At 30.2% G+C, this 27,383-nt stretch overlaps 4 protein-coding genes and 1 non-coding gene across 15 annotated transcripts in view; 2 read left to right on the top strand and 3 right to left on the bottom strand.

Moving 5' to 3' along the window:
- LOC126777373 (uncharacterized) overlaps window positions 1–1,978 on the bottom strand; it is a 48,419-nt gene extending 46,441 nt beyond the window's left edge. The window contains exon 1 of the mRNA XM_050500415.1: window positions 1,578–1,978. Within this exon, the coding sequence (XP_050356372.1) occupies window positions 1,578–1,632 (55 nt within the window). The 5' untranslated portion in view covers window positions 1,633–1,978. The remainder of the gene's footprint in view (window positions 1–1,577) is intronic.
- Window positions 1,979–3,813: 1,835 nt separating this feature from the next.
- LOC126777581 (UDP-xylose and UDP-N-acetylglucosamine transporter-like) lies at window positions 3,814–6,810 on the top strand. The gene is made up of 4 exons (XM_050500652.1): window positions 3,814–4,249; window positions 4,323–4,444; window positions 4,708–4,975; window positions 6,303–6,810. The coding sequence occupies exons 1-4, from the start codon at window positions 4,085–4,087 to the stop codon at window positions 6,687–6,689; spliced, it is 942 nt and encodes a 313-aa protein (XP_050356609.1). The 5' UTR covers window positions 3,814–4,084; the 3' UTR covers window positions 6,690–6,810.
- On the bottom strand, window positions 6,811–9,991 carry LOC126777752 (RNA-binding protein 1). 3 transcript variants are annotated; one of them, XM_050500889.1, is made up of 5 exons: window positions 9,804–9,989; window positions 9,487–9,695; window positions 8,747–8,818; window positions 7,344–7,580; window positions 6,811–7,092 (listed from the first exon to the last, which is right to left on the bottom strand). In XM_050500889.1, exons 2-5 carry the CDS (start codon window positions 9,693–9,695, stop codon window positions 7,086–7,088), a joined length of 525 nt encoding a protein of 174 aa, XP_050356846.1. In that variant the 5' UTR covers window positions 9,804–9,989; the 3' UTR covers window positions 6,811–7,085. The 3 variants fall into 3 exon arrangements, 2 of the variants coding, with proteins under 2 accessions (XP_050356846.1, XP_050356847.1); XM_050500890.1 differs by having other exon boundaries at window positions 7,434–7,580; XR_007670093.1 differs by lacking the exon at window positions 6,811–7,092 and adding an exon at window positions 7,950–8,475 and having other exon boundaries at window positions 7,130–7,580; window positions 9,804–9,991.
- LOC126780106 (small nucleolar RNA SNORA53) lies at window positions 9,103–9,237 on the bottom strand. The gene has a single exon (XR_007670432.1). It is a non-coding gene; the product is annotated as a small nucleolar RNA SNORA53 (small nucleolar RNA).
- Window positions 9,992–10,747: 756 nt separating the features above from the next.
- The window catches only part of LOC126777064 (neuropathy target esterase sws), a 35,130-nt gene continuing 18,494 nt past the window's right edge, over window positions 10,748–27,383 (top strand). For 5 of the 9 annotated variants that reach the window (XM_050499966.1, XM_050499940.1, XM_050499974.1 and 2 more), the window contains exons 1-11: window positions 10,748–10,952; window positions 15,900–15,981; window positions 16,997–17,205; window positions 17,510–17,696; window positions 19,366–19,511; window positions 20,660–20,788; window positions 21,324–21,404; window positions 21,937–22,056; window positions 24,558–24,659; window positions 25,061–25,153; window positions 26,846–26,977. In XM_050499966.1, the coding sequence (XP_050355923.1) occupies window positions 10,851–10,952; window positions 15,900–15,981; window positions 16,997–17,205; window positions 17,510–17,696; window positions 19,366–19,511; window positions 20,660–20,788; window positions 21,324–21,404; window positions 21,937–22,056; window positions 24,558–24,659; window positions 25,061–25,153; window positions 26,846–26,977 (1,383 nt within the window). In that variant the 5' untranslated portion in view covers window positions 10,748–10,850. The remainder of the gene's footprint in view (window positions 10,953–15,899; window positions 15,982–16,996; window positions 17,206–17,509; window positions 17,697–19,365; window positions 19,512–20,659; window positions 20,789–21,323; window positions 21,405–21,936; window positions 22,057–24,557; window positions 24,660–25,060; window positions 25,154–26,845; window positions 26,978–27,383) is intronic. The other 4 variants (XM_050499958.1, XM_050499949.1, XM_050500000.1 and 1 more) reach the window with 4 other exon arrangements.

Raw genomic sequence — 27,383 nt, 5'->3', positions numbered from 1 at the left:
TGTAAACGAAGTAAAGTAACTAAAAAATGTCCCACTGTTGGGTAACAGACATTTATTCAATGGACATAGTAATAGATATCTAATATAAATGAGTTATTTAATTTTAGCAAGAACATACTGAAAGAATAAATTTGGAAATCTATAAAACGTAATTATCTCGGAGCTGTAATTTCTTATCTGTAATAATCAAACAGTACCTACTAATGCAGAAATTCGTAAAGAAGATAGAGGAATGTAATTCTCTATTTTAAGTTTATTTGCAACATAGAGGTCGCGTCCTAGGAACAAAAAGTGTCGTCGTTTGTACAGCGCCTTAGTGTCGTAGCGTGAAGATGGACTATCTAAGTTCTAAAGCAGTTCCTGAGTACTAATAATGACAGACTTACTTGAAGATGTATTCTACTTTAGAAGAATTTGTAACAAAGATAAAATTAATATAGATAAAAATAGCTGTTAACTTCTGTTAAAATCTGGCTTCATTTCTTTTAATTGCTATAATAAGACAATATAAGTAAATACAAATAAATATCTAAAAGATAAATAAATTATATGAATATTTATATAATAATAAAATATATAAGATATTAAATATTTCTTTTTCTTTCATGAATTTGGCATTTTTGAAATTATATCGATATATTTATAATAATATGATGTTTTTGAGTTAGATTAGGCTATGACGATTATATGACGTTAATATGACAGCAATAATCAAATGGTAATTTACGGTTTTTTATTAGTCGTGTCAATATTAACACGTACCGAGTACCATCACGAATCGGTAATCAATTGATCAAACACCAATATTAATGGAAACGGAATGGAATACTAAGAAAAAAAACGAACGTAAATATTTTTTTATTCAATTCTTTTTTCAAAAGAATCATTTCAGTATATATTTCATAAGTAATTAATTAGAAAGAGAATAGGTATCTATCTATGTTTGATTCTTATATCCAATGTATACTTTAAATTGTTCGTAATTTATACATTACAGCTTTATTTCATAGTTGTAAACTTGACACCATAATTATGCTGACAATAACATTTTTTTTTGCAATTCTATTATTCAATATAACAATAAAATGTGACTTTTATTTCTTTTTTTTATATAATTCATTTCATTGTTTACTACTCTGTGTGAACGATATCATAACATTACGCCTACTTATATTCGAAAAAAATATATTTTTAGAAAAAATTGAAGTACATATCTAACAAAAGTGACGTAAAATATTTTATTAACACTTTATTACGGTTTTGTCGCTACCTCGCTAGTGCTAATTTTACAAACTAACTTTTAAATCGTTGGAGGTCAATATTAGATGTATATTAAAAAAAATACATTTTAAAACATCATAATATATCATCATCGTATTATAGTAGTAAAAGAAGTACAAAAAATATATAATACGTTGATATTTATTCGCCCGATAAATGTAAAGAAAAATGTATTAGGTTCGGATAAAATATAATATGTTAAGGTCATTATAGTTCACCACGACAAAAACCATAAAAAATAGTATTGAAGGTAAATGAATATATTTAGTAAAAAACATTAAAATAATTAAACTTACCAATATGGAATGTGTGTATTAAAACAAGTAAAAATACAAGAAAATCCGTCAACATATTTCTAAAAATACCAAACTATTCACTCTCAACATAGAAATATTCAAATTCAGAACGGTTTGCATCGTGCAGTTGATTGTATAAAAACGAGTAACAGTAAATAAAATCAACACAACACTAAGTTTCCACACTAGATTCACTTAATTATAACTGTTAGAATTTTGTAGACATTAAAATATTAACAGTTATATTTCGAAAACTTTACTAAAACGTTACGATGTTTCAAATCGTATGGAATCATTTTGGCGCCAAATCGAAACACGTCTATTCGCGTCAACGTAGCAACGCTGACGGCGAGACATCGAATGAACGAACCGCCGGCGGATGTTAATTCAATGTAGCGTAGGAAAGCGCTTTGTTGGCAAATGAGCTCACCCAAAGGCAATGTTACTAACTTAAAACTATATTCAGATTCTTGCTAGGCTAATTGCGATATTTATTATTTAATTATCGTATTCTTACTTTACATTATGTACATCGTTTCTTGGTATTTAAATTTATATTTCAAACGCTTTAGGTACCTATACCGATCAATAACACAAAATCCCCATTTCCATAATAATTTTGAAAATGTTTTTTTTTTTCGAAATTAAGTCTTACTACACTTCAGAATAAAATAGTTCGGTGTGCTTTAGAATACCTATTTTAAATTAGGACAGATTTCTAAAAGGTTACACGATAAATGTGTACGGATAAATCCTGAATATATATTAATTTTTTTAATCCTGAATATTTTTTGGTTGCTGCAAACACAAATAAATCCAATAATTCGTAAACAGTTGGAAAATTAGAAGCTTATCACTAGTAATTCTTTGTCTCAGATATTCCGTTTGTTGTAATACGTGACAAAACTAAATTCTTACATTAAAAATTGCTATTTTGATTGCAAATATGTATGGTATAAATAAAGATAATTACGAATCACTTTTATGAATATTGTGTACGAATACATTTATACATTACATTAATAACGTAACTATAGACAAGTAGTTGGTGCCCAATAGTTTTGTAACTTCTAAATTCGCATATGCAAATAACCAACCGTAGTGGCAAATTGAACGTAGAACGAGTAACAGTTAAAATGAAACAGATTCAAAATAAGTTCGTTCAGTTAAAACTTTAATAAACACACTTTAATCAACGATTTGCGCCGTACAAATAATGGTAATAAATTATGAATAGTAGTAACATATGGTTTGGTTAGCTGCATTTTTTATGTATGCCAATGGGACCACTCTCATCGGAGTGTAGGGGAAATTTGGATTGTAAAATTTACCTCTGGTATGCTTTAAATGAGCCTGAACTACTTCAATACCATTTTTAAGTATTGATTAATTATCCTTTATATTCAAAAGAACCTTTTTTTATAAAGTCCATGGCTTAAAGTTTTAGACTCTGCAGAGAAAAGAATATTAAAAACGGATCAATCACACAATTAGTTACTGTTTTACAACCGTTGCACTAACAACGGTAATTTGTTATACTTTTTTGGTAAAGTTGACAATAAATATTGGTCTATATTGTTCCTGAATGTATTCTGTGAAATAACGTGCAATAACTTTGAATTAAACTCATTTATTAATTAAATTATAAACGATTTTTACAATAACCACAAATTCAACTACACAAATTAAACCAATATTAAAGATGAAAATATATATATATTATTTTTAATTTAGTTTCTTTTTAATAATGATTACAATATATTGGGAAATTATAAAACAAATTATTAATAAGCGAATTACCATTCTTTTAAAATATATATATATTTCTGATAAAATCGTACTGTTTTAAATGATACTCTTGATGATCAAGATGGCTGATTTTAAAGTCTACATTGATTATTATTTTATACTGAGCTTAAAAACTTGTATAGAAATAAATATAAATCGATAAGTTTGGTATTTTTTAATACGTGTGTATTATAATAAAATTTGATTGCATAAATCAATAAGGACTATTATTCATTATTGAAAAAAATATAAGCGACAGACTAAGTTCATGAAGATAAAAGTTTCTTATTCTCTCAAAAATAATTTTAATATGAAGATTACTGTATGATTTTGTTCGTCAATAGAGCACAGATTATTTCGGCATTGTGACGTCTTGTAAGTAAAATGACACACGGCATGTCTCATATGTGACAGTATAATGACGTTGGCACTTGGCAGTTGAGTTGAATAACAGATTTGTTATTTTGTTTATACATTTCTATTGTGAATGTAATGCACTAATAAAGAAAATTTAACTAAAATGCTTGTTTTGCCAATTTTAACGGTGATTTAATCTCGACCACCGATCAATCTCCTTCATTTCTACACAATCCTTGACATTGGCGAAATAATCGTGTGATTTTTCACTGTTTTACTAAATTAGAGTTTATTTGTATGCGTCCAAATTAATCGATTAAAATTGATTTTCAAGTTAGTAGAAGTAATATATAACCAATAAAATGGCTAACTTCAAAATCATCACAAAAGTATTTATAGGTTGTTGTTTAAATGCTTTTTTAATGGAAATTTTAATGGCGAGAACTCCAAAGAGTGCAAATTTAGTGACTTTTCTTCAATTTGTCTTCATTACCTTACAGGGTTTTATATCATTGAAATCTAGTATGGTAAGAATTAATGATAATGTTTTGATTTAAAAAAGTGTTTTAAGTAACTCATCACTTTAATAACTTGTTTCAGTTTAAACCGAAAATTCCCTTAAGGCAATATTTTTTATTAATATCCTTATTTTTTGTTACTAGTGTAGCCAATAATTATGTGTATGCTTTACATGTTCCTTCAACACTTCATATGATTATAAGGTAACCCATCATTGCTAACTAAATTGTCTTTATAAGCTAGAGAACATGCACTTATAGAAATTATTAATAACTTATTTTGTCGAAGATAAAATACTTCCTATAAATTGTTGTGTTAATAAAATAAGCAAAATTAATTTATAAAAAGCTTATATTCCAATTTACACCAGACAGCGAAAACATCAATACAATAATATCATAGCAGCAAGCATTAATAATGCAAGAAAATATCAATTTTTTTTTTGTTTTCTATATTTTTATTTTAGATCTGCATCATCAGTAGCCAGTATGTTAGTATCTTGGTATGTAAAAAAACAAAAACCAAGAACAAATGCCATGATTGGTTCAGTGATCATCAGTATTGGAGTATCACTTGCAACATATGGGGGTGCAACAGTAGTTGAGAATAGTAAGGGAAAGTTTTTGCACTGGTGCTTAGGAGTATCAATACTATTATCTATGCTAATAGTTGGTGCTTTCGTGGGTTTGCAGCAAGAGATATTGTTTAATAAATATGGAAAACATCCTGAAGAGGTATGTAGAACAATTATTTTTATATTATAAATCATCAAAATCTTAATATTGGAATTTAACATATATCTGTGCGTGTATGTAATTCCTAATAGATGAAGATTCTAATAACATAAAATGGATTAAATATAACTTATCAACAGAATGAAAATTATTTATTAACTACTAGGTATTTTCAAATTCATTTTTATTATGATTATAATATTTTAATCTCATTTTAAATATGATTAGAATTAAAATATTTACATTATATTAACTCGAACCTAATAATAAGATCGATAAAGCAAATAGTACACACAAGTGAAGCCTAATGAATTAAGCTACTAGCCACTCACCCTCGTACAGAGGGTGGCTTATTTACAGTTGTTGAAGGTAACTTAAAATTTTATCTTCTGAAAAAGCAATCCAAAAGTGCTTGTTGCCTTCTTGAATAATTAATAAATTAATTCATATTGCAGGAATATTTAAATCCTTAATCTCGATAATCATATTTGTATAATACTAATTTAAATAAATTCAAAACAATAATAAAACCTTACAGAATACAGTGATTTGCATATAGTCAACAATTATGATATATTTTATAATTGTTAATATTAATTCATTTTTGTGGTAAAATGTTTCTTTTAACTTTAAAATCAAAAATTTATAAAATATGAAGCTATAGGTCTTCGTCATCTTTTAATTCATCTTCTACTCGGCGGTAAAAAAAATCATTGTAAGGAAACCTGCAAGTGGCATATGAAAATTTACTATGTGTGTATACCAGCCCACATTGGAGTGCAGTGTGGCAGAGCAAGCTCTAAACTTTTCTCCTCAAAAAACGACAGTAGGCCTTAGCCTAGCTGTGGGATATGTTACTGTGTGTTGACATATTTTCTTTAATGATTGCCCTTCACAATTCGTCGAAAAAAATATCAGCCATCTGCTGGGTCACAAGTTTGTAACAGTAGCTCAGTGACGTTATAAACTCGCGTTCTATCGTGAAACTAAAATAGTGATTTAAACTATAGAAGTGTGTAAGAATAAAAACAATTAAAAATAACTAACACAAAATTCACCATCAGTGATTAGTCTTGAATTGGTTATAAATTAGGTATAGTAACAATTAATTTAATGAATTTTAAATGTATCTTACTATACATACATTATGGTTACTGTTCTCTGTTTTTTATTTTGTATTGAAATACACAAGGACAAGCGAATACTGACCGGAATAATGGTATTAATTTGCCATATCCTTATAATATTACTAAGCTACAGCTTCTAAGCAGTCCGCTTATCTTATTATTTTGTTAGATTACGAATATAGAAACTATTTTTGTTTCAGATGCTCTTCTATACTCATTCATTACCCCTGCCTTTGTTCTTAGGAATGTACATACAACTCTACGATACAGTTTTCACTTTAACATCAATGTGTTGGTTAATTCTTGCAATTAATATTTTAACACAATTTTATTGCACACGTTCCGTCCATGAATTAGCTACTAAGGAAACATCTTTGACTGTGACATTTATATTAACATTAAGGAAGTTTATCTCTCTGCTAATTTCATCCGTATTTTTTGAGAACAATCTAACAGTTCTTCATATTATTGGCACAGTATTTGTGATCACAGGAACATATTTCTATTTTGACTTTTTTACTGAGAGAAAACAAAGGCCAGTTAGTATTAATGATAGTAGATACAATACAAAACAGAAAACTATTTAATAAGCATTATTATAGTTATATATAAAATATAGAAGTTATTTATAAAATCTGTTAACCTAATCAATTTTAAAATATATAAATGTTGACATTATTTTTAATACGAATTTTATGAAACAATAAAACAAATTATATAAAATCTCGAATTTTTTTATTTTCTTAATAGTATTTAACCTATTATCAAGAGAATAGTGAGCGAAGACTGAATACATTACACTGACTGATTACAAACATACATTTATATTACTATAAAAATGAAGATTTTACAAGTAAATGAAGACTAAAGCTGTAGTAACACTATCTCTGAATACACGCTCAAACTCAATACACTTTCATCACTATAATACAGTTCATCAAAATTGTCCACAGTTATCACCATTGTTCAAACTTCCAATATGTTTAGTATCTGAAAAATAAATGTATTTGTCTAATATATCTGCTTGTTATACATGTAATCAATTTTGTTCTAAATGAATTATGGTGCACAATACTACAAAAATACAGTGAATATAATAAAAAAAAAAACCAAAACATACTAAGTCACAACAGTTTAATACCTGTTATTGATAATTAGTTGTGCAGAGAGGACATGTGGTCCCAATGTAGATAATGCTGGCTGACTGTTTATTACATTAGTAAACATCAAACTTAAATTACCTGTTCCTACTGTCTGATCTGCTGCGTTGTTCTCGAGACCGGGAACGTGATGTGGAGCGACGGTAGGGGCTTTTCTCTGGACTTATATACCTGCTCTTGCTATCTGATCGGCTGCGTCGGTCGCGCGACCGTGAGCGTCGCACGGAGGGGGAGCGACGTCGTACTGATGGCGACCGCCGTGGGGAGCCGGATCGGCCGCGCGAGTATGAGCGCCGACGTGGGCTACGGCTGCGGGATCTGAATATGTCATACCATTAAAAAATGTACACATCCAGAGATTACTTCCAATTTATGTGCCACTTGTCTCATGTGATTCTGTTTAGTACAGAGTTTGAACCACTTTATGAAAAGAGAATTAGATAAATAAAGATTTGCTACAATGTCTGTCAATTTCGTGTAGTAATAATGAAAAGTATAAAGTATCGGGGAAAGTTAGCACTAAGTATTCAAATCACTTAATAGATACTCTACATAAAATGTTCAATAAAAAAATAATTTACTGCATTTCTTTGTTTTGTTTAATTTCGCTCGAAAAACCGTTATTCTTTCTAATTCTAGATACAGGTAAAAGGTAAGGCAGTGCTAAGTATAGGATTCAAAAAGTACCGAGACTTGGTGAGCCTGTTGGTCGTCGAGCGTTGTGAGGTCTGCTGTGAGGCCGAAGGGGGTTCGAATACCGAGGCGGAGCAAGTTTCAATGTGATCTTCGAATGATGACTTTAACCGGGAGTTTCAATAACGAATTGCGGACACGGGGACAAGTTGATCGCCGTAAGTCGGTGTCTAGTTCGGTGCCTCGGTGACGACGTAAGTGTGCAGACGTGAAGCATCAGGATTTTGCAATGATACACAGGATATTGAAGGTTTCTACTATGTGGCTCTCATTAGTAATATTTTAGGTCCAGGTGTTTAGGAGTTTCAGGATTTAGGTAATGGCCGTTAAGAGGATAGAGGGGACGCAGTTGGTGAAGGCTTCAGCTGCGCGTAGTAGTTTGGAGAGCCGATCGCAGAAGTTGAGCGGGATGTAGTTGCGAGCGACGGTCGCGGATGTCTTATTGGTAAAGAAGCCGTAGTTGTGGTGAAGAGATGTGGTGAGGTCGTTGGTGTGTTGGTGGTTGGTTGATAAAATGGACCTGCAAACGTTCCAACACCCACCACATTTAGTTACTCCTTCTTGAATTAGTCTAAATCTACCAAAATTTTTAATATTGAAAGCGAGCCTTAAAAAGTGAATTTTGCTATGGATTAGGGTAATAGATACTTTAATATTCACCAGACACCAATACATCGATCGAATAAACTTTTTATATATATATACTTAATTTTATATTTTAATCAAAATGCATTGATGTCATGGCTCAAGACAATATTAATTTAACTTGCATAAAATATATGTTAACTTACCTGGAGTATCGTCTATCTCTTCGTGTTCTACCATTGGACATTTCAACACGAATTCTTGTTCCACAGCAACGTCTATCCAGCAAAAGTGTAATTTATAAAATCATTGAATTCAGTAAAAATGTAATTAAATAAACGCGGCTGGATTTTGACTAATTTGTGATAGGGTTGGTGTAATATTTTTGTAATGAACGATTGTAATACAATAATTTATATTGAATCCTAACTGATACTGTTTCTTTTAAACTTAATTGAATCACAACATGCGATTCAAAATTATCTTTATGAAGCCCTTATCATTCTTAAGTTTAGGCTTCGATGCAACCTAAGGCTTGAAAGGTTGTTAAAGTTTTAAAAAAATGTTCCCCATTCCAAGACAAGAGAAATTTAAGAAAAAAATCTCATCTCAGTCTTAGCTTGGAGGTATCATGTTGTAGCACACTTATGACTCAAGCGTTTCACATTGAAGGTGGAACGGATCTAAGGAGCGTGCAAAAATTATTTTCCGATGTATTTGTTGTATTACTAGAAATTATGTCTTAATTGATAGCTCTACCAAAAGTAACTAAATTTTATTTGTGAATTACTAATGATGTTATGGTTAAGACGGAGGTTATAATTATGTGGAATTTTAGATTTAAACCAAAATGGCGACTTAACAATATGGCGTCTACTCTAATGTTACATTAATAATTGATAATTTTGCATATATTTATCTAATCGAAGTCGATATTGATACTTACGTTCCATCTAGACCACGAACGGAGTCTTCGGCGTCACGTGGGTCTTCAAATTCAACAAAAGCAAAGCCAGGAGGATTTCGTGCCACCCACACATTTCTTATACTTCCATATTTTGAAAACACTTTCTCTATTTCATATTTAGAAGCATTTGTACCAAGGTTACCGACATAAACTTTGCAAGAGAGATCCCATTCTCGATAGCGAGACATCTGTAAAGAAAATCATTTGTATTAAATGTAGGCCGCCATATTGTTTCTTTAGCTTCTTCGATTTAAGTAATATTCTTTTTTTAATACAACAAAAATAAAATATATTACCTTGTGTTCAAATTAATCTATAGAAAGAAAATGCACAATAATCAGTATTCTCAAATTATAAAGACTTTCCTTACACTCTAAAAACACGTCTTTGTGAAAGAATTGAATGAACAGGAATGAAGGAATGACATTGAAGTACGAATTGAACTAAAGTCTCAATTTTCTAAAGAGAAGACTTACACCTATTGACTTTTGTTAAAGAATGAGTAGCGTAACCGGGTATGAGTTGGAAGATATTTCGTTCATAATATATAATACACACTCTCGGCTTGCATGGATGAAAAGTAACGTGATAAGGTAGTATTATGCAGAATAAATGAAGTAGGATTTTTTATGTAGATTTTGAGTGTTTTAAGCTTTTTTATTCGTGGGTACGTTTAACATTTATTTAAAATTATTCTTAAAGTTAAGTAAAAACTAAATTGGACATTCAACTACATTGATTTATCTTTTCATTGTAAAACTTGTAAAATTAAAAATTGTAAAATTTTTATCTATGATAATATATATACAGACTGCGCAGTAAATATTACAGTGAAAAAGAGTGTCTGAAAACACATTTATACTCTCTGAGACCTATGGGTTGGCCCGAATGAGATCAGGTGCAGAAACAACGGTTGTACATGCTTTTCTTTCTCCTGACTATAAATGAAAACATATTTTAAAATAATACCTTCAATAAATAAACCAACGAGGCAAATTATAAGAAGCGACAAAAGACTAGGCGCTTATAAATTTTGGTAGCCTTCGTTAAATATAGGAATTATCTTAATTATATTTATTATATAAAAAAAGTTAATACATTTCGCTTGGAATAAAATTATTTTTTAATACTATTTATTCGAAAAATCTTTGTCTATGTCGTGCGATGCTTACATTTTAAAATGCAAGAGTGTAAATGTACTTGGTTATTGCTTTTTGTCCACAGCCTTTGTAGTGCGTATTGTCATTGTGCAAAACAGCTGATTAGTGATTGGTAGCTGAATGTGCTTGGACATGGCGATTTGTTCTCAAATATATTCTAATGAAAATTGAATCAAAACAAAAATGGATGTGGTCGGCCTCTTGAATAACATCCATGATAAAACGGACATGTTTGCTGTTAAAACATGGACCTCGGAGTGGACGAACAGTTTCCAAGATAATCAAGTGAGTTATTGATTTTACTAGTCTTTTGTTTAGTTGTATTTTAGGTATATTTTTGAATAATAACAAGCGTTTAAATTAAATATACGCGTGTAAATTTCATAAAAAAGTGAGTTTTTAGAGTTGAATAATAGTTTGGCATAGAATTGAAATAAACATCCTTGGGCTCAACCAGGAAGTTGAAAAAATAGCACTATAGTAATTGATGAATAAAAAATAAACTACTATTTTTTTAAAGCCCTACTGAGAATTACAGTTTGTATTTTAGATATAAATTTGTCATGACTGCGATATTGTTTAAATAATTGCAATAAAAATTAATTTATACTCTGAATTGTCAAAGATAACATTAATAATTCAAGTTTAAAAACATTTGTTATAGTAACTATTTATTTTTCGTAAAGTCGATAGTGTAGTAAAACCATAGCCATAAATTTAATTATATATACATTTAAATTATATTTCTTAGAATAAAGACTTTATCCTAAAAATATATCAATATAGTTAATTTCAAACTGCAAATTGCTCTTTATTTATAATATTTTAAATATATAAAAAATATTTTTGTATTCAAAAGTTTTCTCATCTCATTTGAAAGAATTTGTACTTATTTTACTTTTTGAACAGTGAATAAATGAATAAATGAATTATTACTTTACATATTTATAAATTAGATAGATAGAGTTTTAAAAAGATTATTAAATAATTATAACAATAAAAAAAGATATGTATAATATTTTATTTAAAAATAAATCATAAAAATTGCTATTTTAAAACAATTTGTTATTGTTTTTTTAAAGTAGCTACCTAACATGAACATGTTAACAATTACATATGAGAAATAACTAATGTCTTCAAGGTCCTAATTGTCTTTCTACTTAGGCCTTTTAATTTTGAATAAATTGACTCTTTTTAAGTAGGTTTGTGTATTGTTTAATTCATCTCATGTGTAAAAAAACAAAGTGATTAATGCTTTGCAAATTAAATTTTTAAAATAATTGTTAATTATACACCTTAAGCTTCTTTTGAATATTTGTATACACTAATTAAATGAGGTGCATCAGTGGTTAGAACATATAACATTTTTCTCTGAACTGAATTTTCTCAATATTTTCTCACAAATACCAGGAGAAGAGATTAAAATCTCAGTGACCTATTTTTTTCTATTTTATTAAAACTTTGTATTTCGGATTTTTTACATTTACTTGGATCTGTATAGTACGTCTGTGTCTTATGTGCTGGAATACACAGTTTTCTATAATATGTTTACCAACGGCATAAACTATTAATGGTGAATTTATTTAAAACCAGAGACTTCCAGTCACAAATACAAATAGCTATGCTGGGAGTATATGTTTAAATCTGTTCAAATGGCCTAATGTCTCTAAAACAAAAGATCACTGGTCACCCAGGCAAGCGTCAATAAATATTCATGTGTTTCATTTACATTTACAATTGATCTATTTCATGCTCTTCTGTGAAGGAATGCAGCATGGTGCGAAGAAACTGCCTTTAGCAGGAATTTGCACATATACCCCTGCATTGGAACAACCTGGTGGAAAAGCTCTAAATATAACAACTTATTAGTTATTAATACATTTTTGAAATTTGCGTTCTTTGCTTTATCGATCCTTATTATTCCACAATTATTTTTAAAAAATGTTTCCATTACAAAACATTTCTTCAACAAGGTTGTTTGTGTATTATTATAGAACTATAAAATTAAAAACTATTTCTTAATGATCTCGCTTTAGAGCATTGAAAACAACTGGTAACTTGAAATGTGTTTTTCGCAATTTCCGAATAAACGACTAGCTGTTTTATTGCGAAAGCGTCCTCCACAACGTTCCATAGTTGAATATGTACATTGGATAAATTTTGTTATTCTATTATAGTGTTTATGGTTAATGTAATAAAGATTATACTAGGAGCACCATATGATAATTCTATTGGTTTATCAATAGGTATAGTTAGTCGCGCCAAGACGATAAGTTAGTAAGATGTATCAGCTATGTAGTGGTTTAAGGTTATTATACGAAATTAAAATATTATATCAATTAGCAATAAATTGAGTACCCTCTTACTGATTGATAAGCGAATATATTTTATGGTGGATTTTGTTCGATAATTTTGCCGACATCAAACGAGTACAATATAATTCTGCATCAATTATAGATCCCAGGTTTTCGTCAACAATGGGTCTGGGTCTGGATTTTGACACCAAACGAATTCATCCAACTTCATTCAACAAGTCCCTGATGAATTTCAGATTACGTTTTTATTTGATAGATAGTTATTTTTATGATTTTTACAGCAAAAAAAATACATATAATATTACTTAAATTATTTTTTTTCTTTTTAATCATTAAAGATAAACGTACGTACGTAAAAACATAAGTTTTTGTTAATCAAAGACATAACATTACAATACATACTGAGATAATTTTAGTGTCAGTATTCTTATACAGCTTGTTTTTGGCTGAAACCGTCATGTTAAATTTAAACAACGGGTTCAACCGTAAACACTGGATTTTTTCTACAAATTTAAATGGAACCCCACTTCAAGTGTAGCCATTTCAGGAAAAAAAAGGAATGAAAATCGCTTCTCAATCATACTCGACGAAGATATCGAGTATCTATTTTACAAGAAAAAATGAAATGGTTTGTTGGTTTTTGGTTAAATAAAATATACCAAAGTAAATAAAATCCTCTGGTCAGCTCGTATAATCATGATAATCACAAAGCGATTGTCGTAAATGTAAAATTTATGATATTAATCATGTTGAATATCGTTTTAACGATATACTTGTATCATTTTTATTACAGTTTATTACAGTTACGTAACATAATTTTTATTAGTATTATATCAAATTAACACAGCTAGCTATCGTTCCTTACTCTGTGTTCACGTCTATGTTGTAACTGTCCAAAATATCGGTAATTTTAATTTTGTATTGTTAATAAATAAAGGGATGTTTTTACATACTTATTTTTACATATATTCTTTTGCATATATTTCGCTCTGTTGGGATTAAAAATGTTAAATACTAATTTTAATAACTCTTGTCTGTCTGTTACTCTTTCGCTGCTAAACGATTCGATCGATTTTGATGAAATTTGGTGTAATTTCCTCCAGACCGATTTCGGCCACGGCGGCCAATCTCAAGAGAGATTAGCCAACTACGCAGGAGATATTATAGTGCACAAGTGTGTGCGCAAACACAGTTGCACTCTCTATTCCCTAACTCTCATAATCCTATGGAACGGCAATCCGACATGACCGGAAAGAGTTCAGGCGCAGAACCAACGGCTTTACGTGCTTTCCGAGGCACGGGAGTTTATACATTTCCAACTTCCAGACGCCGGGCATTCAAATTTGGTATAAAGGCAGCTTGAACACCAAGGAAGAACATTTTCCTAAAACGAAAACGTGTGCGAAAAATAGTTAAATTATAGATACTGCTTTATTATCATGACTTGCAAAGATAATTATCGTTGTTTTAAAATTACAAGGTCAAAGGAATTTATACATTAATATTTATCAAATTAAGCCCAATTCAATTTGCAAGGGTGATACTATCTTCAGGCATTGAAAAAGTGAATAAACTCATGTTTTTTTTTTTTGTATATATTTAATGAATTCAACATTTGTTTATTGGTATAATTATACCTAAACTGATGTTTATAATTAATTTCAGAGTTTGTGGTATTATCATATTATTATATCGTGGTATTTAAATATTATACTTGTTCTAACTTAGCATTTTAAGATTTCAAATAACATGTTTTATTATGTCCTTCCTTAGAGTACAATTTATCTACATATTTACATATAATGTAACGTGATAATGTAACAGACATACTTATTTTTGCAATTGTTATAAGTATATCAGCGTTTTAATAAATGCGTTTATTGATTCATTGAATTATTGTATATCGCTCCGTCGGAAAGCCCCTTTATAGTTTTTATTACTACAATATATTCTGCTATGATGTTACTATGCCAAAAACAGAATTGAATACGTCAGAAACGAAGTCATTCGTAACACCACTATGGAGGTTCAGTGTTCATCCTACGTGTCGCACAAGCAATGTTCGATTGTCCGGACAAGAGTAATCGCGGACAGTTTTATAGTAAAGCATCTACGGTACAACACTTTCTCGGAACGTCAATTTTCTCGGGCGCTGCTCATGTTGCCTGATTCAAAATTACAACAATAACAAAGATTTTTAATGGCTTTGTGCAAGCTCGTCTGGGTACTGGGTATTATTGTGTTCCGTTTTGAAGGGTGACTGAGCCAGTGTAATTACAGGTACAAGGGATATAACATCTTAGTTCCCAAAATTGGGGGCGCATTGACGATGTAAGCGATGGCTTACATTTCTTACAATGCCTATGTCTATGGGTGTTGGTGATCACTTATCATAAGATGGCCCATTTGTTCATCCGCCTACCTATTCTTTAAAAAAAAAGATACTTTCAACAACAGTGTGGAATAAGAACAACGTATGGTAGGACATTACCACACGCACGTGGCTGACTTAAAAAAGATTACATCCAAAACTTCATAGCCATTGATGGCAATACTTTGGTCTTGACCTCGACCGAAAAAAGAATCGGCGAGGATATGCCCCGGTCCAGTGCGAACTCGCTTCGGACAATCAAGACGTACTCACACACAAGTGCTAAAAGCAACTTTAAATTGGAAGATGCCTCTCTTTGTACATTCAAATTTATTTGTTTAGTTAAATGTTTGTGTCTTACAATAGAGTATAAAAAAAAACATAACAAGAAAAAGTTTCTCCTTTGGTTGACCATTTGCTGGTCTGCATTTACATTCTAAATGTATAATTCATAGAACTGATACAATCAAAAGAGTATTTTAGATAAGCTTAAAAGGTTTATCATCTTACAAAACATATTTATTTATAAAAATTGTTTTTTTCCAGTTGCTGTGGTCTTTTTGCGGCTGTGTGATAGTGTCACTTCTCGTGGTATTCTTCTATTATTACAAACGATGGCGTTCAAAAGGTATATACGGTTTTAAATTCAAACATTATATTATATATTTTATAATAATAATCTTTATTTATTTAGCAAGACTTAATAGTATAAAACAAAGAATACGTTATATTCTACTCGTGTTTATTATATAATAAAATAAATAGTTGTCTGTTAAGTGATTGTACATTACGATACTAATAAAACATATGTGATTATAATATTGTCAGTGTGTGTGTATCCTATTCATAGAGAATCGGGAATGGGTATTGTTCTCGTCACGTAACTTTGCCGCTCTGAAGTATGTAGAAATATTAAGTCCAAAACTAAAATACGTGGCAAGCAGAACATGGCGTCGCGTATCTGTATCTACTTATTAATTGTTTGCGTCCCGGTCGCATTAGATAGTGGGTGACGGAAGTGTTACGTATTGTTATTGTTTTCAATTAATTGTTTTTATTTTCTTACTGCTTTTCTGTTGATGTTATCTTAGTGTTTGTTTGTGGTTGACTTTGAGTTTATTTTGTGTAAGATAAACGCCAATGGAACATTTTTGTAAACCGTCATGCGAGAGGCCTTTTTAAATAAGATTTTAATTTCGATGTCATTATATTAATGAACGATTTCATATTAAGATGCAAATACTTTATTTCACTTCTTTACCCGTTCAGCCTTATCCGAACGCCTAACTTCAGAGCGGGAAGTTATATGAAGCGCGTATTATTCATTATAATAATTTCCTTACACTGTTTTATGGAAGTTCTTCGATTATTGTTTCACCGTTTCTATAAATATTTAATTAAAATGTAAATGTAAAGTAAATCGTATTTGATAACATTCATTTAAAACATTTCTTTGAATTGATTAAGACGTGTTCAATCTGAGCCAATATATTGTTGTTTTCAAATCCAAATTACAATTAAATTACAGTTTAAAATATAAATTTTAAACCCTTTTAATAAAGTCACGTCTAAAATAAAACTACTTAGTATTACGTTATTTTACTTAAATTGTAATAGGGCATAATTTGTTTTTCCATAATTAGAGCTCTCAGGATGTACGGGTACAACGGCGACCGGAGAGCCGGCGAAACGTTTTCGAAAGCGGGACAAAATGCTCTTCTACGGGAGGCGGATGTTGAGAAAAGTCAAATCTATCTCAAATTCTGGACAAGGCCGGAAACGCCGCGCCGTCATGAGGTTCGCGAGGAAACTGTTACAGCTCAAGAAGGAATCGGCTCCTGAGCAACTCAAGGTAAATTATTATATTTAAAATCATTACAAAATATCCACCTGGTGGTGGCTTTCGTTATATTCAGAGAAAAATGTACACTCGCCAATATCATTTATTGTAAAAAATGACACATTCTAAACTTATGTCAATACAATAAAAACTATTTATTAATCGCCAATATTCACATACATTACAGCTTTGTCTATGGTTCGTACGTTACTCCTAAATTACTCCTAAAAACCTTGTCAAGGACCAATACCTTACCATATTTATGAGATATATTATGCAGTTCGGGCGTAAATTCAAGTTATTCTGTCCACATCAGGTATTGGAACCTCCAGCGGAATATCTAGAAGAAGACTTGACCAGCGACGATCGAGTACCGCCGGACGCGCTGTACATGTTGCACAGCATTCGAGTATTTGGACACTTCGAGAAACCAGTCTTCCTTATGCTCTGCAAACACACTGAAATACTTAACCTACCGGCGGGTTCATTTCTATTTAAAGTCGGTGAGTTTCTTGAATCCCATACAAAAGTACGAATTTCATAAATTTCAAATTAAACGCCCATACATTTTTACCGTAATATCGAGTCAAATCGATATTTTCATTAAATATAGAAGTGTTACACTTACTTGTTGAGTGTCAAAAATCTACTGGCAATTCGGAAAAAAACGCCTCAGATTTTATAAGGCTTTAGATTATATTTATGTGAAACGGACTGAACCGCGAACGTTTAATTGCGAAAATACTATGTTCCCATAAAACATTTGTTAATTAATAAATTACTTCGCGTTTATTTATTTTTATTAGTAAAAATGTTTCTTGACTTTACATACAGATTAGATGTTAGCTTTATGTTTGATGAATCATTTATTATGGCGATTTAAAACTAGCTCGTAAAAGTATTGAATAATGTACGCTGTGATTTTAATTAACGTTAAATGACTAAGAATGTTATATAACAATGTAAGTATGATATTATTAACTTTTTTATAAGAAAATTCAGATAATCTACAATGGGATTTCTTTGTAATTTTAATAAAGAGTAATAAAAAGATGTTCCGCTCTGAGGATAAATTTATAAAAGCAACGGTGTGTGTATGTGCATGGCTTACGCTTGAGTTTATTTTTAAACGAATCTGGTTCTTCAAGACGAATATCAAGAAATAAATCTTAAACGAGATTGTTGAACGGACAAGAATGTGTAAATTGCAACGGTAAATTATGTGAAAAATATATTTTGTATATAACAATAGATTCGACGATTTTTTTTTTGATTTCGGCATTCCTGGTGTTTACAGTATCTTGTTAAGTATTTAAAATATTTGTTGCGGGAGTTGCTATAAAATTGATTACAATTAAGTAATCCTAAATGAATTTCGGCAGTTAATCTTAAGGACCTTTAGCCAACTTTGTGGGAGACGTTGCAGAGTGACGTGGTCTCTTCCCTTTGATTTCCTCGTGTGTCAAATCCCGAGGTCCTGACTGGTATTAAGGGTCTTTTATTTGGTTTTTCTGCCGAGAAGCGCTCATCAGTATTACGGTGTCTGAAAATTGACTGTTTACACTCCCATGGTTCGGAAAGCACGTACTCCTCACGCCTCAAGCACGTATGCCTCGTTATCGTTGGTTCTTGTTCCGGTCGAGTCGAATTTGCGGTCTCATCGGATTATGAGAGTGATAACGCAAATACTATAATATGTACCGCGCAGTACCAGTTCTGCTCTGGCTGATCTCACTTAAAAACACCTTTATCATTTTGCCTGTATGAATGTGGAGTATAATTTATTTATTTATTTTTTATTTATTTATTAGATCACCAACAAAGTACACACAGATACATGATAGCACAAAAAAAACAAATAAAAGACAAATCAAAATTTCAAGTTACAAAACAAAAAAAAAAAACAATGAATAAAAAATTAATAAACTAAAATAAAAATAATAATGGAAACTAATATGAATAATTAAGTATTACTTATTAATGGCATTATGGACCTTCTAAATTTAAGTATATTGTTGGTAAAGATCTTTACATACTTGTCCATGTCTAAGCAATTATAGGTCTTTATAACTATTTATAGGTGAACTATGTCCTAGGTTCGATTTTGAAGTAATATAGTAAATAATTCATACTCTTCCCCAAATGAACATAATGATATCGTTTAAATTCCAGGCGATACGGACGAAAATGTTTATGTCGTCCAAACGGGTCGCGTCAATGTTTACATCACGAATCAGGACGGCAGCAGCCTCTCGTTGAAGATTGTACGAGCCGGAGAGAGTGTGACGTCACTGCTCAGTTTCACTGATGTTCTAACGGTAAATATATACACTATATATAACAGTTAAATAATAACTGTAGCCTGAAAAATAAAAAATAATTAAAGTTAAAAATCATGTAGTTTTCAAGTTTTTATATGGCAGCCATTTTTAATTACACAATTAGTAATATTTTAAAATTTTTATTTTTTGATTTTTAATATTTAGATTTAATTCTAACTTTGATTAAAAGAGATTTTTATATGGTGTGAATGCAAGTCAAATTTCTATAATACATAAAAGAAAAACCTGCTCAAAGTTATTTACAAGAAAAAAAATTAACTTATAATTATATATATATGTACGAAATTTCATTATATAGCTAGCTATTTTATATTTAATTTAGATTTCCAAGTTTTTCAATTACGGTTTAAGAATTTATTTCTCAAAAAAAGAATACAATACACTTTAAAGATTTGTGAAAACAAGATTAACATACATAAATATAATATATAAAACACAAGGGTGGTAAACAATAAAGAACAACAAATTAAACCAAGATACAATATTACGTATTGCCTGTGTTAGATAGCAATTAATATTATTGTCTTTAGCTAATTTACAAATTATAAATTTTAAGAAGAATACAATAATCAATTAATATGTAGAATAATAGTCGCTTATAAAATTTAATTAAACTCTTAAAAACAATATCATAACAAGAGCAATTTTTTTATTCACACACGGCCATCTGATTCCAAACTAAGCAGAGCTTGTGCTATGGAAACCAGACAACTGATATACTACATATACTATTTTTTTTGTAAATACATACTTATATAGATAATTACACCCAGACTCAGGACAAACAGACATGTTCATGCACACAAATGTCTATCCTGGGTGGGAATCGAACCCACAACTTTCGGCGTGAAAGGCAGCTATCTACCAACCACGCCAACCGGCTCGTCAAATTACTTTAGGGCCTTGTAAACTCTTAAGATGTGGTGTATTAATGTTTTTTTGTTTAAAATAAAAGACTGAATATTCTTAATGCTATTAGAAAATTAATTGTATAACCGTGCTCCTTCTTTTAATATACTTTTTTAACGTAGGTGGTTTTTGGCCGTTTATTTATTTTTATTTGATATTTATTGCGCTGCGATAAATAAAAAAAATTATGTTCATTTTAATATCTTCGTCTTCAGGGTCATTCTCAACCGTACAAAACTGTCAATGCAAAAGCATTAGAAGACTCGCAAGTGATAAAACTGCCGATGAGAGCATTCCAGGAGGTGTTCAAAGAGTATCCAGATATATTCGTTAGGGTAATACAGGTATGTTATATTATCTGTATTTGAAAGTATCTATTATTGTCTGTAAACAGAAAAATATAAAAGTTAATTTTATGTTGACTTTAAAAAACCTTTTTTTTACTCTGAGTAATGTAATGTTGCAATTAAATTTACATCAACTTCAGGAATTCTATTGTCGAGTAATTTGGAATTTTGCACACATATCGTTATCGAGATTTCAAGTGATATTTGTTTACTATATAATTACTAAATTTATATTTACTAATATATTAATTATGGACTTCTTAAACTTTAAATTAAAACAAAAAAATATTTTTAAGTAATACATATAAAATACGGTTTTTGTATTTTATAATATCGTACAGAGACTTACTAAAAGAATTGTAGTTTTTATCACTTTGAAGATTATCCCCGGCAAACAGATACTGACAAAAATAAAAATATGATATTTTAAAATCATATACAGACACTTTAATTTAATTAGCTTTATAATAGAGTATGTAAAAATATAAGTAATCAATACTCAAATAGGTATGTAAATGATAATTTTTTCCAGATAATCATGGTGCGTCTACAAAGGGTGACTTTTACCGCTCTCCATCAGTATCTTGGGTTGAGTGCCGAATTAGTTAATCCTGTAAGTATTTAATTATTCACCTTTATACATGTTTGTCTAATTCATATTTCTTTTGTATTATATTGTAACATAGTGTATTCAACTTTAAACCTTCTGCTGAAGTGATAAGGCTTATGTCCAACACTGTGTAACGATTATAGTCTTTTACTTTTCTTTTATCGTAATGTTTTTTAGAATATTCTAGTCTAATTTTATTATTTTAATAAAAAAACCAGGAAAATTGCCTATATAATTTTAATTGGAAAACTCTTCAAAATTGTAAGATTATGAAACATTTTTTTACGTCATTGTCAATTATACTTTCACACTTAGCCTTCAACATAAAACATTAAGATAAATGATAATATAGGGCTACTTATAAAATATTTATATACTTGCAGGTTATATAACTAAACATAAACGACAATATATGATTTGATAGCTCTAAATGTTATCAACTCTATGTGGAAGTCAAAAATAACAATTGATAAATGTCATTTTTTCTTTAAATGTTACAGTTAAGTAATTTTCAATGTTCTAAATTATTTTTCAGGGTCGAGATAAACGTCGTCCGACTACAATGCCATCTCCCGCGAAGACCAGTAAAGTTGTAGACACTGGTACCACTATGCACTCCCCTCACCACAGTGAACGAGCCTTTTCTGAACATTTGGTAAGTTAATAACAATTATCCTAATCCTATTTCTTTTTCATCGAGGTATAATTATACTTTTTAATTTTTGTAAGCTTTACATTTATATATATATATATTTTTTGGTGTGTTGTTAAATTTTCATTTTATTCACAGTGATGATTTTCCATGAGTTTGATTATTAACAGTTCTCTTCAGAGTTTGATCTTTTGAATGAAATTCCTGTTTCGGCTTATTGCAATAATTCATTAATAATAAAGATCATTTGATTATAATGCACAAACTATTGTTTCTATATTTAATTAAGAAAATGGATTTCAAGTTTGTTAAAGCACGTGAGACTGTGAAGTGCAGTTATACTTATATAATAATATTATATATGTAGTATATACTCAAACTTCCAGACTCCCACTGCATCTTCTGGGATAAATTTTATGTATATATGCTCAGTAGTTTTATATATATATACACATTTATATTAACTATAGCATTTTTGGGATTTTGGTTTTGAGCTATTTTTAATTATATTTAGTTGCAAAGATTAAAATTCTTATTTATTAATTTATTTAATATAATATTGAATGGAAATAATTCGAGAATGGTTTGTTAATGTGTACCATTCACTTTATTTTAAACATAGTTAGAACTCATAAAACTGGAGATTGAATATGAGGTAACACTAGTGGTAGAGTTTTGTGCAAGTTCGTCTGGGTAGGTACCACCCACTCATCAGATATTCTACAGCAGTACTTGGTAATGTTGTGTTCCGGTTTGAAGGGTGAGTGAGCCAGTGTAATTACAGGCACAAGGGACATAACATTTTAGTTCCCAAGGTTGGTGGCGCATTGGTGATGTAAGCGATGTTTAAAATTTCAAACAATGCCGATGTCTATGGGTGTTGGTGACCACTTACCATCAGGTGGCCCATATGCTCGTCCGCCTTCCTATTCTATAAAAAAACCCCTAAACTACTTATTTTCATGTATGTAGTTATTTTAGTTATGTATAATGTGTTTGTGAATTATGTTTGTTGTGTTTATTATGTAAATCTTTACTAATATTCTAAAGCTGAACAGTTTTTTTTACAATAATTTATCAATCCTATTGAATTTAATGCCTTAGAAAGACAATTTATTGACAAAGTTTAAGGGCTATATAACATCACGCTTATTGCGACTAAACCGCGGGAAGCAACTAGTAAATGATAAAAAAAACAATTAAAGTAAGTAACCAAGTTTTTGTTATTAATGAGTTCTTGCAGTAAAGCAACGATATAACGCTGGAAATGAAACAATTTTTAATTATTAAACAGTATAAAAACTTTGGTATTATGACAATGATATCTGTTTGTTTTTGTGTGTGTGTGTGTATGTGTGTTTGTGTGAGTTTAAAATAGTTGAAGTGTTTTAATTTGTAACGATTTATGTTCACACAAAACCAATGTCATCAATCATTTAAATGTTCGGTGTTGCCAAGCAAAAGTAGGAATTGGTAATGAAAAGCATAAAACAAAATATGAATTTAGTAATGAAGTATACATTTTTAAACGGTATTTAAATTATTTAATTATATGTATTAATAATTTAGATTTTAAAGTAGCTCCGCTACAAGTACTTCGACTGACAAGAGTAAGGGTAGTTTTATTTATTTATTGAATTGATTTAATTCTGACTTTAACAAAATTTACAATATATAAAAATACGTACAATTTTATTATCACATTGTAACTGTAAGACACATCCCATCAAAATCATAAATGTGAAATGAGAGCCAAGTTCAATATTATGATATATGCCTTGGTTGTTGACTTAAACGACAAAAGAAGTGAGATCTAAATGGGTGGGTGATGATCTAATGTAAAGTTCAATGGTCAGTCCTGAAATTTATTTGTAACAACATAAAATATTTTATAACAAATTAAAATATCATTTCTTCTTACAACTTAGTATAATATATTGCCTAAGGTCTAACTTGGCTTAACACAATACTGCGTGTCTAGATTGCTACGCATGATTCTTTGAATAAAAAAAAATACATAAAATATTATTTCATAAATATCTATAAAGTTTAAAATAAAGGCATTAAATGAAACAATATCAAAACTTTTTGCTTCTGTATAAAAAAAACTATATAATAAATATTAATAGTATAATTATTTTAATAAAAGCTGTGCACTTAGGTTTAATTTAAACTTGAATATATAAATAAATTGTCATTATGTTTTCTACACAAATCCAAAGCCTGTATGGTATATTGGAAGTTTGGTTGAGTAGAAATATGAATCAGATTATTACATACCTGAGTGAGTGAAAGAGATGCATGTATATAATGAATGAATACATGACAACTTAATTGTCTGTACGTAAAACTAATTTTTAATAACGGTTTAACAAATACCTTAATTGATTATTTACTTAACGATTAAATTAGGCCAGTGAACAAAATTAATTTTGCCATTGTTCGGTTAAAAATATTCATTTATTCATAATTCTGCCATACAGTGATATTTGTAACTGTAATAGCAGGAGGGTCAAGGGTCTTCACCTATCCACATTCAGGGCAGGAAGCCGAGACCAGACATGGTTCCCGATATCACATCTAACACCCCACAGAACACTCCACAGGTAACCGTATACTAACCGATTATGTTTTATGCATGCGATTATGAATAATTGATCATTAAAAGTATTTGCTAACTGCAAGATTTTTTATTAATAGTGGGATATGCACAGGCTGTTACAGAATATAATTTACTGTATGTTATCAGAAACTTTTGGTGGAAATACCTAAGAACTGATAAGATCTTTGGAAATATCTTCATAATGGCCAAGTTGTGGAATTCGTTGCCGGCATCTGTATTTCCGGTTATCTACAACCTTTGAAGCTGGAGTGGATTAGGATTTAATGGACTTACTCGCTCCGTCATCGATCATATATTGTCATAACAGATTAGATTGAGTTTATGATTAATGCAAAAATATCTGATGTTTTAGGGTAAATTAATATGATTTTCCATTCTGCTCAGCAGCAGCCCGACGTCCAGCCAACCTCATCGTTTCAAAGGCCCAGGGAAGGTTCCTCGGTTAAGAAGCATTATACTGATAATTTGGATGAACAGGTATGTCTTTATTATTTACTCTATTTACGAAAGTAAGTTTTGAGTATATAAGAAATTAGTTTTCGCCCACGGTTTCTCCCCCGTTTTAGGGAGGAAGAGGGCATATATGTAGCTATAAAAAGTAGCCTATGACCTTCAACGGGATTCAATATACTTCATACCAAATTTCATCAAATTCGTTTGGTGGTATAGCCGTGATAGTTTATTGGTATATACAGGGTTACAGGGTAATATGTCACGATCCTTTTAAAGGGTTATAGTTCAGGACAATAGCTATCAAATGACCCCCAAAATGCTTAAAAATACTCTAATGAGGAATACGCTGACATCTTATTTTGCTATGGATATTGTAACGGTGACGCCGCAGCTGCTCGTCGTGAGTATAATCGTCGATTTCCGGACGAGCAGCTGCGACGTTATTCCTCATTAGAGTACGGACGACGAGAAGAATTTTGTTCTGCAGCCATAATAGTCCTTTTTACGCGCCAAGTTATCATAAACACAAATCACAAATTCCTTTTAGCTTGCCGAGTCACGAAGTTGTAAGAAACAGAGTCCAGTAAACGAAGCGGTTTTTTTCAAAAATTTAAGAGATCAATATTCACTAAAGCGCGTCCACACTATACGAGCAGTGCAAGTACAGTGAGTATTATGTACCCCGACAAGGTTTTATTACTCTTATTCCTAAAAGAAATGAGATAAAAGGAAATTAGAAAAAATGACGGTAAATTCAAAGGAATTGATAATAGTATTCCACAAACAGCTCTGGTTTATCTCTCCTTTTTTACCTATTACCCCTATTAAAAATAATCTTTAACTACTTTGCATTGAGGTCCTTTTGTCTTTGATCCAGATTTAATTTCTTAACAATAGCATTTCTTAGAATTTCCTACCTGGTCTCTTTGTTATCTAATTTTCTCCTGAGTTTATGATTGTTACTGTACTTTTTATGTACCGATGAATAGCTAAGGAAACGCAGATGTTTTTAAAATGATCCGCACGATAAGAGCCATAGTGATTTTTACAAAAAAATTGCGAGTAACTTAAAGAATCAAAATTAAAAATCGAAAAGTTGTACAGTTTTGGATCTGTAATTTAAAAATGCTTGAAGATTGTTTTTGTTTTATAACTGGTTATTATTAACTAGGATGTACCCTAGCAAGAAATACAAAAAAAAAATAGGGAAAATACGTTGATTTTTTTTTTTATTGAATTTTAGAATCTTAAACATCCTTTAAATAAAAAAAATATTAAAAAATTAATAACTCGAAAACGATACACTTTTGCATAAGCATTTTGGGGGTCATTTGATAGCTATTGTCCTGAACTATAACCCTTTAAAAGGATCGTGACATATTACCCTGTAACCCTGTATATTGACTCAAACCTGACAACATTCATAATATTTCTTTCAATAAAATAAAGAATCTTAGTTTATAAGTTAGTTTAATAATATTCTAAACGATAAGGCCGTGTTTTGTACTGCATCTTTCCCTTTCTATTTGGCTTAATTTCAAGCAATGTAAACATTCATTTTTAACATGTATTTTTTTATTTTTATAAATCATGAAGTTTATATATTTAAATATTTTTTCATGATTTTATTACATTACAAATCTATGTAGAATGATAGACATAAATAGTTTATTCGATGTTAATTGGTTTATTATATTTAACAATTTTCTTATCCAGGCCTTAATAGAAATAGCAACGGAAGCGTTCGTCAAAGAGTTGGGTCTGGATGACGATCAAATACTGAAAGGGAATGTTCAAGTAAGAGACCTGCCCGCTGGTACATACATCATGAAGGAAGAGAGCCATAAGGTTAGTTCCGTTTATATAATATATAATATTATACATAAATACTGAGTTGTCTATAGATCTAAAAAAATGCTTTTCACATAGTTTATATACTAATTGATTTACGAGTCGATTGGCGCGGGTGGTACGTACTTGCCTTTCACGCCGAAGGTTGTGGGTTCGATTCCCATCCAGGATAGACATTTGTGTGCATGAACATGTCTGTTTGTCCTGAGTCTGGGTGTAATTATTTATATAAGTATGTATTTACAAAAGAAAAGTAGTATATGTAGTATATCAGTTGTCTGGTTTCCATAGTACAAGCTCTGCTTAATTTGGGATCAGATGGCCGTGTGTGAATAATGTCCCAGGATATTATTATTAACTAATGTTAGTTGGATGGTAAAACAAAACTTTTATTCAATATAGC

The sequence above is a fragment of the Nymphalis io genome, chromosome 2 (assembly GCF_905147045.1).
Source record: "Nymphalis io chromosome 2, ilAglIoxx1.1, whole genome shotgun sequence".
NCBI classification, from domain to species: Eukaryota; Metazoa; Arthropoda; class Insecta; order Lepidoptera; family Nymphalidae; genus Nymphalis; species Nymphalis io.
This window is presented reverse-complemented; position numbering and strand designations above follow the sequence as displayed.

What these genes read in the sequence shown, in the direction of transcription:
- LOC126777581 (XM_050500652.1), top strand. Translation starts at nt 4,085, where the DNA reads ATGGCTAACTTCAAAATCATCACAAAAGTATTTATAGGTTGTTGTTTA. An exon ending in ACACTTCATATGATTATAAG is followed by an intron (nt 4,445 to 4,707) that starts GTAACCCATCAT and finishes TTTTTATTTTAG; the next exon opens with ATCTGCATCATCAGTAGCCA. An exon ending in ATGGAAAACATCCTGAAGAG is followed by an intron (nt 4,976 to 6,302) that starts GTATGTAGAACA and finishes TTTTTGTTTCAG; the next exon opens with ATGCTCTTCTATACTCATTC.
- LOC126777752 (XM_050500889.1), bottom strand. Translation starts at nt 9,695, where the DNA reads ATGTCTCGCTATCGAGAATGGGATCTCTCTTGCAAAGTTTATGTCGGT. An exon ending in GTTCGTGGTCTAGATGGAAC is followed by an intron (nt 8,819 to 9,486) that starts GTAAGTATCAAT and finishes TTTGCTGGATAG; the next exon opens with ACGTTGCTGTGGAACAAGAA. An exon ending in AGAGATAGACGATACTCCAG is followed by an intron (nt 7,581 to 8,746) that starts GTAAGTTAACAT and finishes TGACATATTCAG; the next exon opens with ATCCCGCAGCCGTAGCCCAC.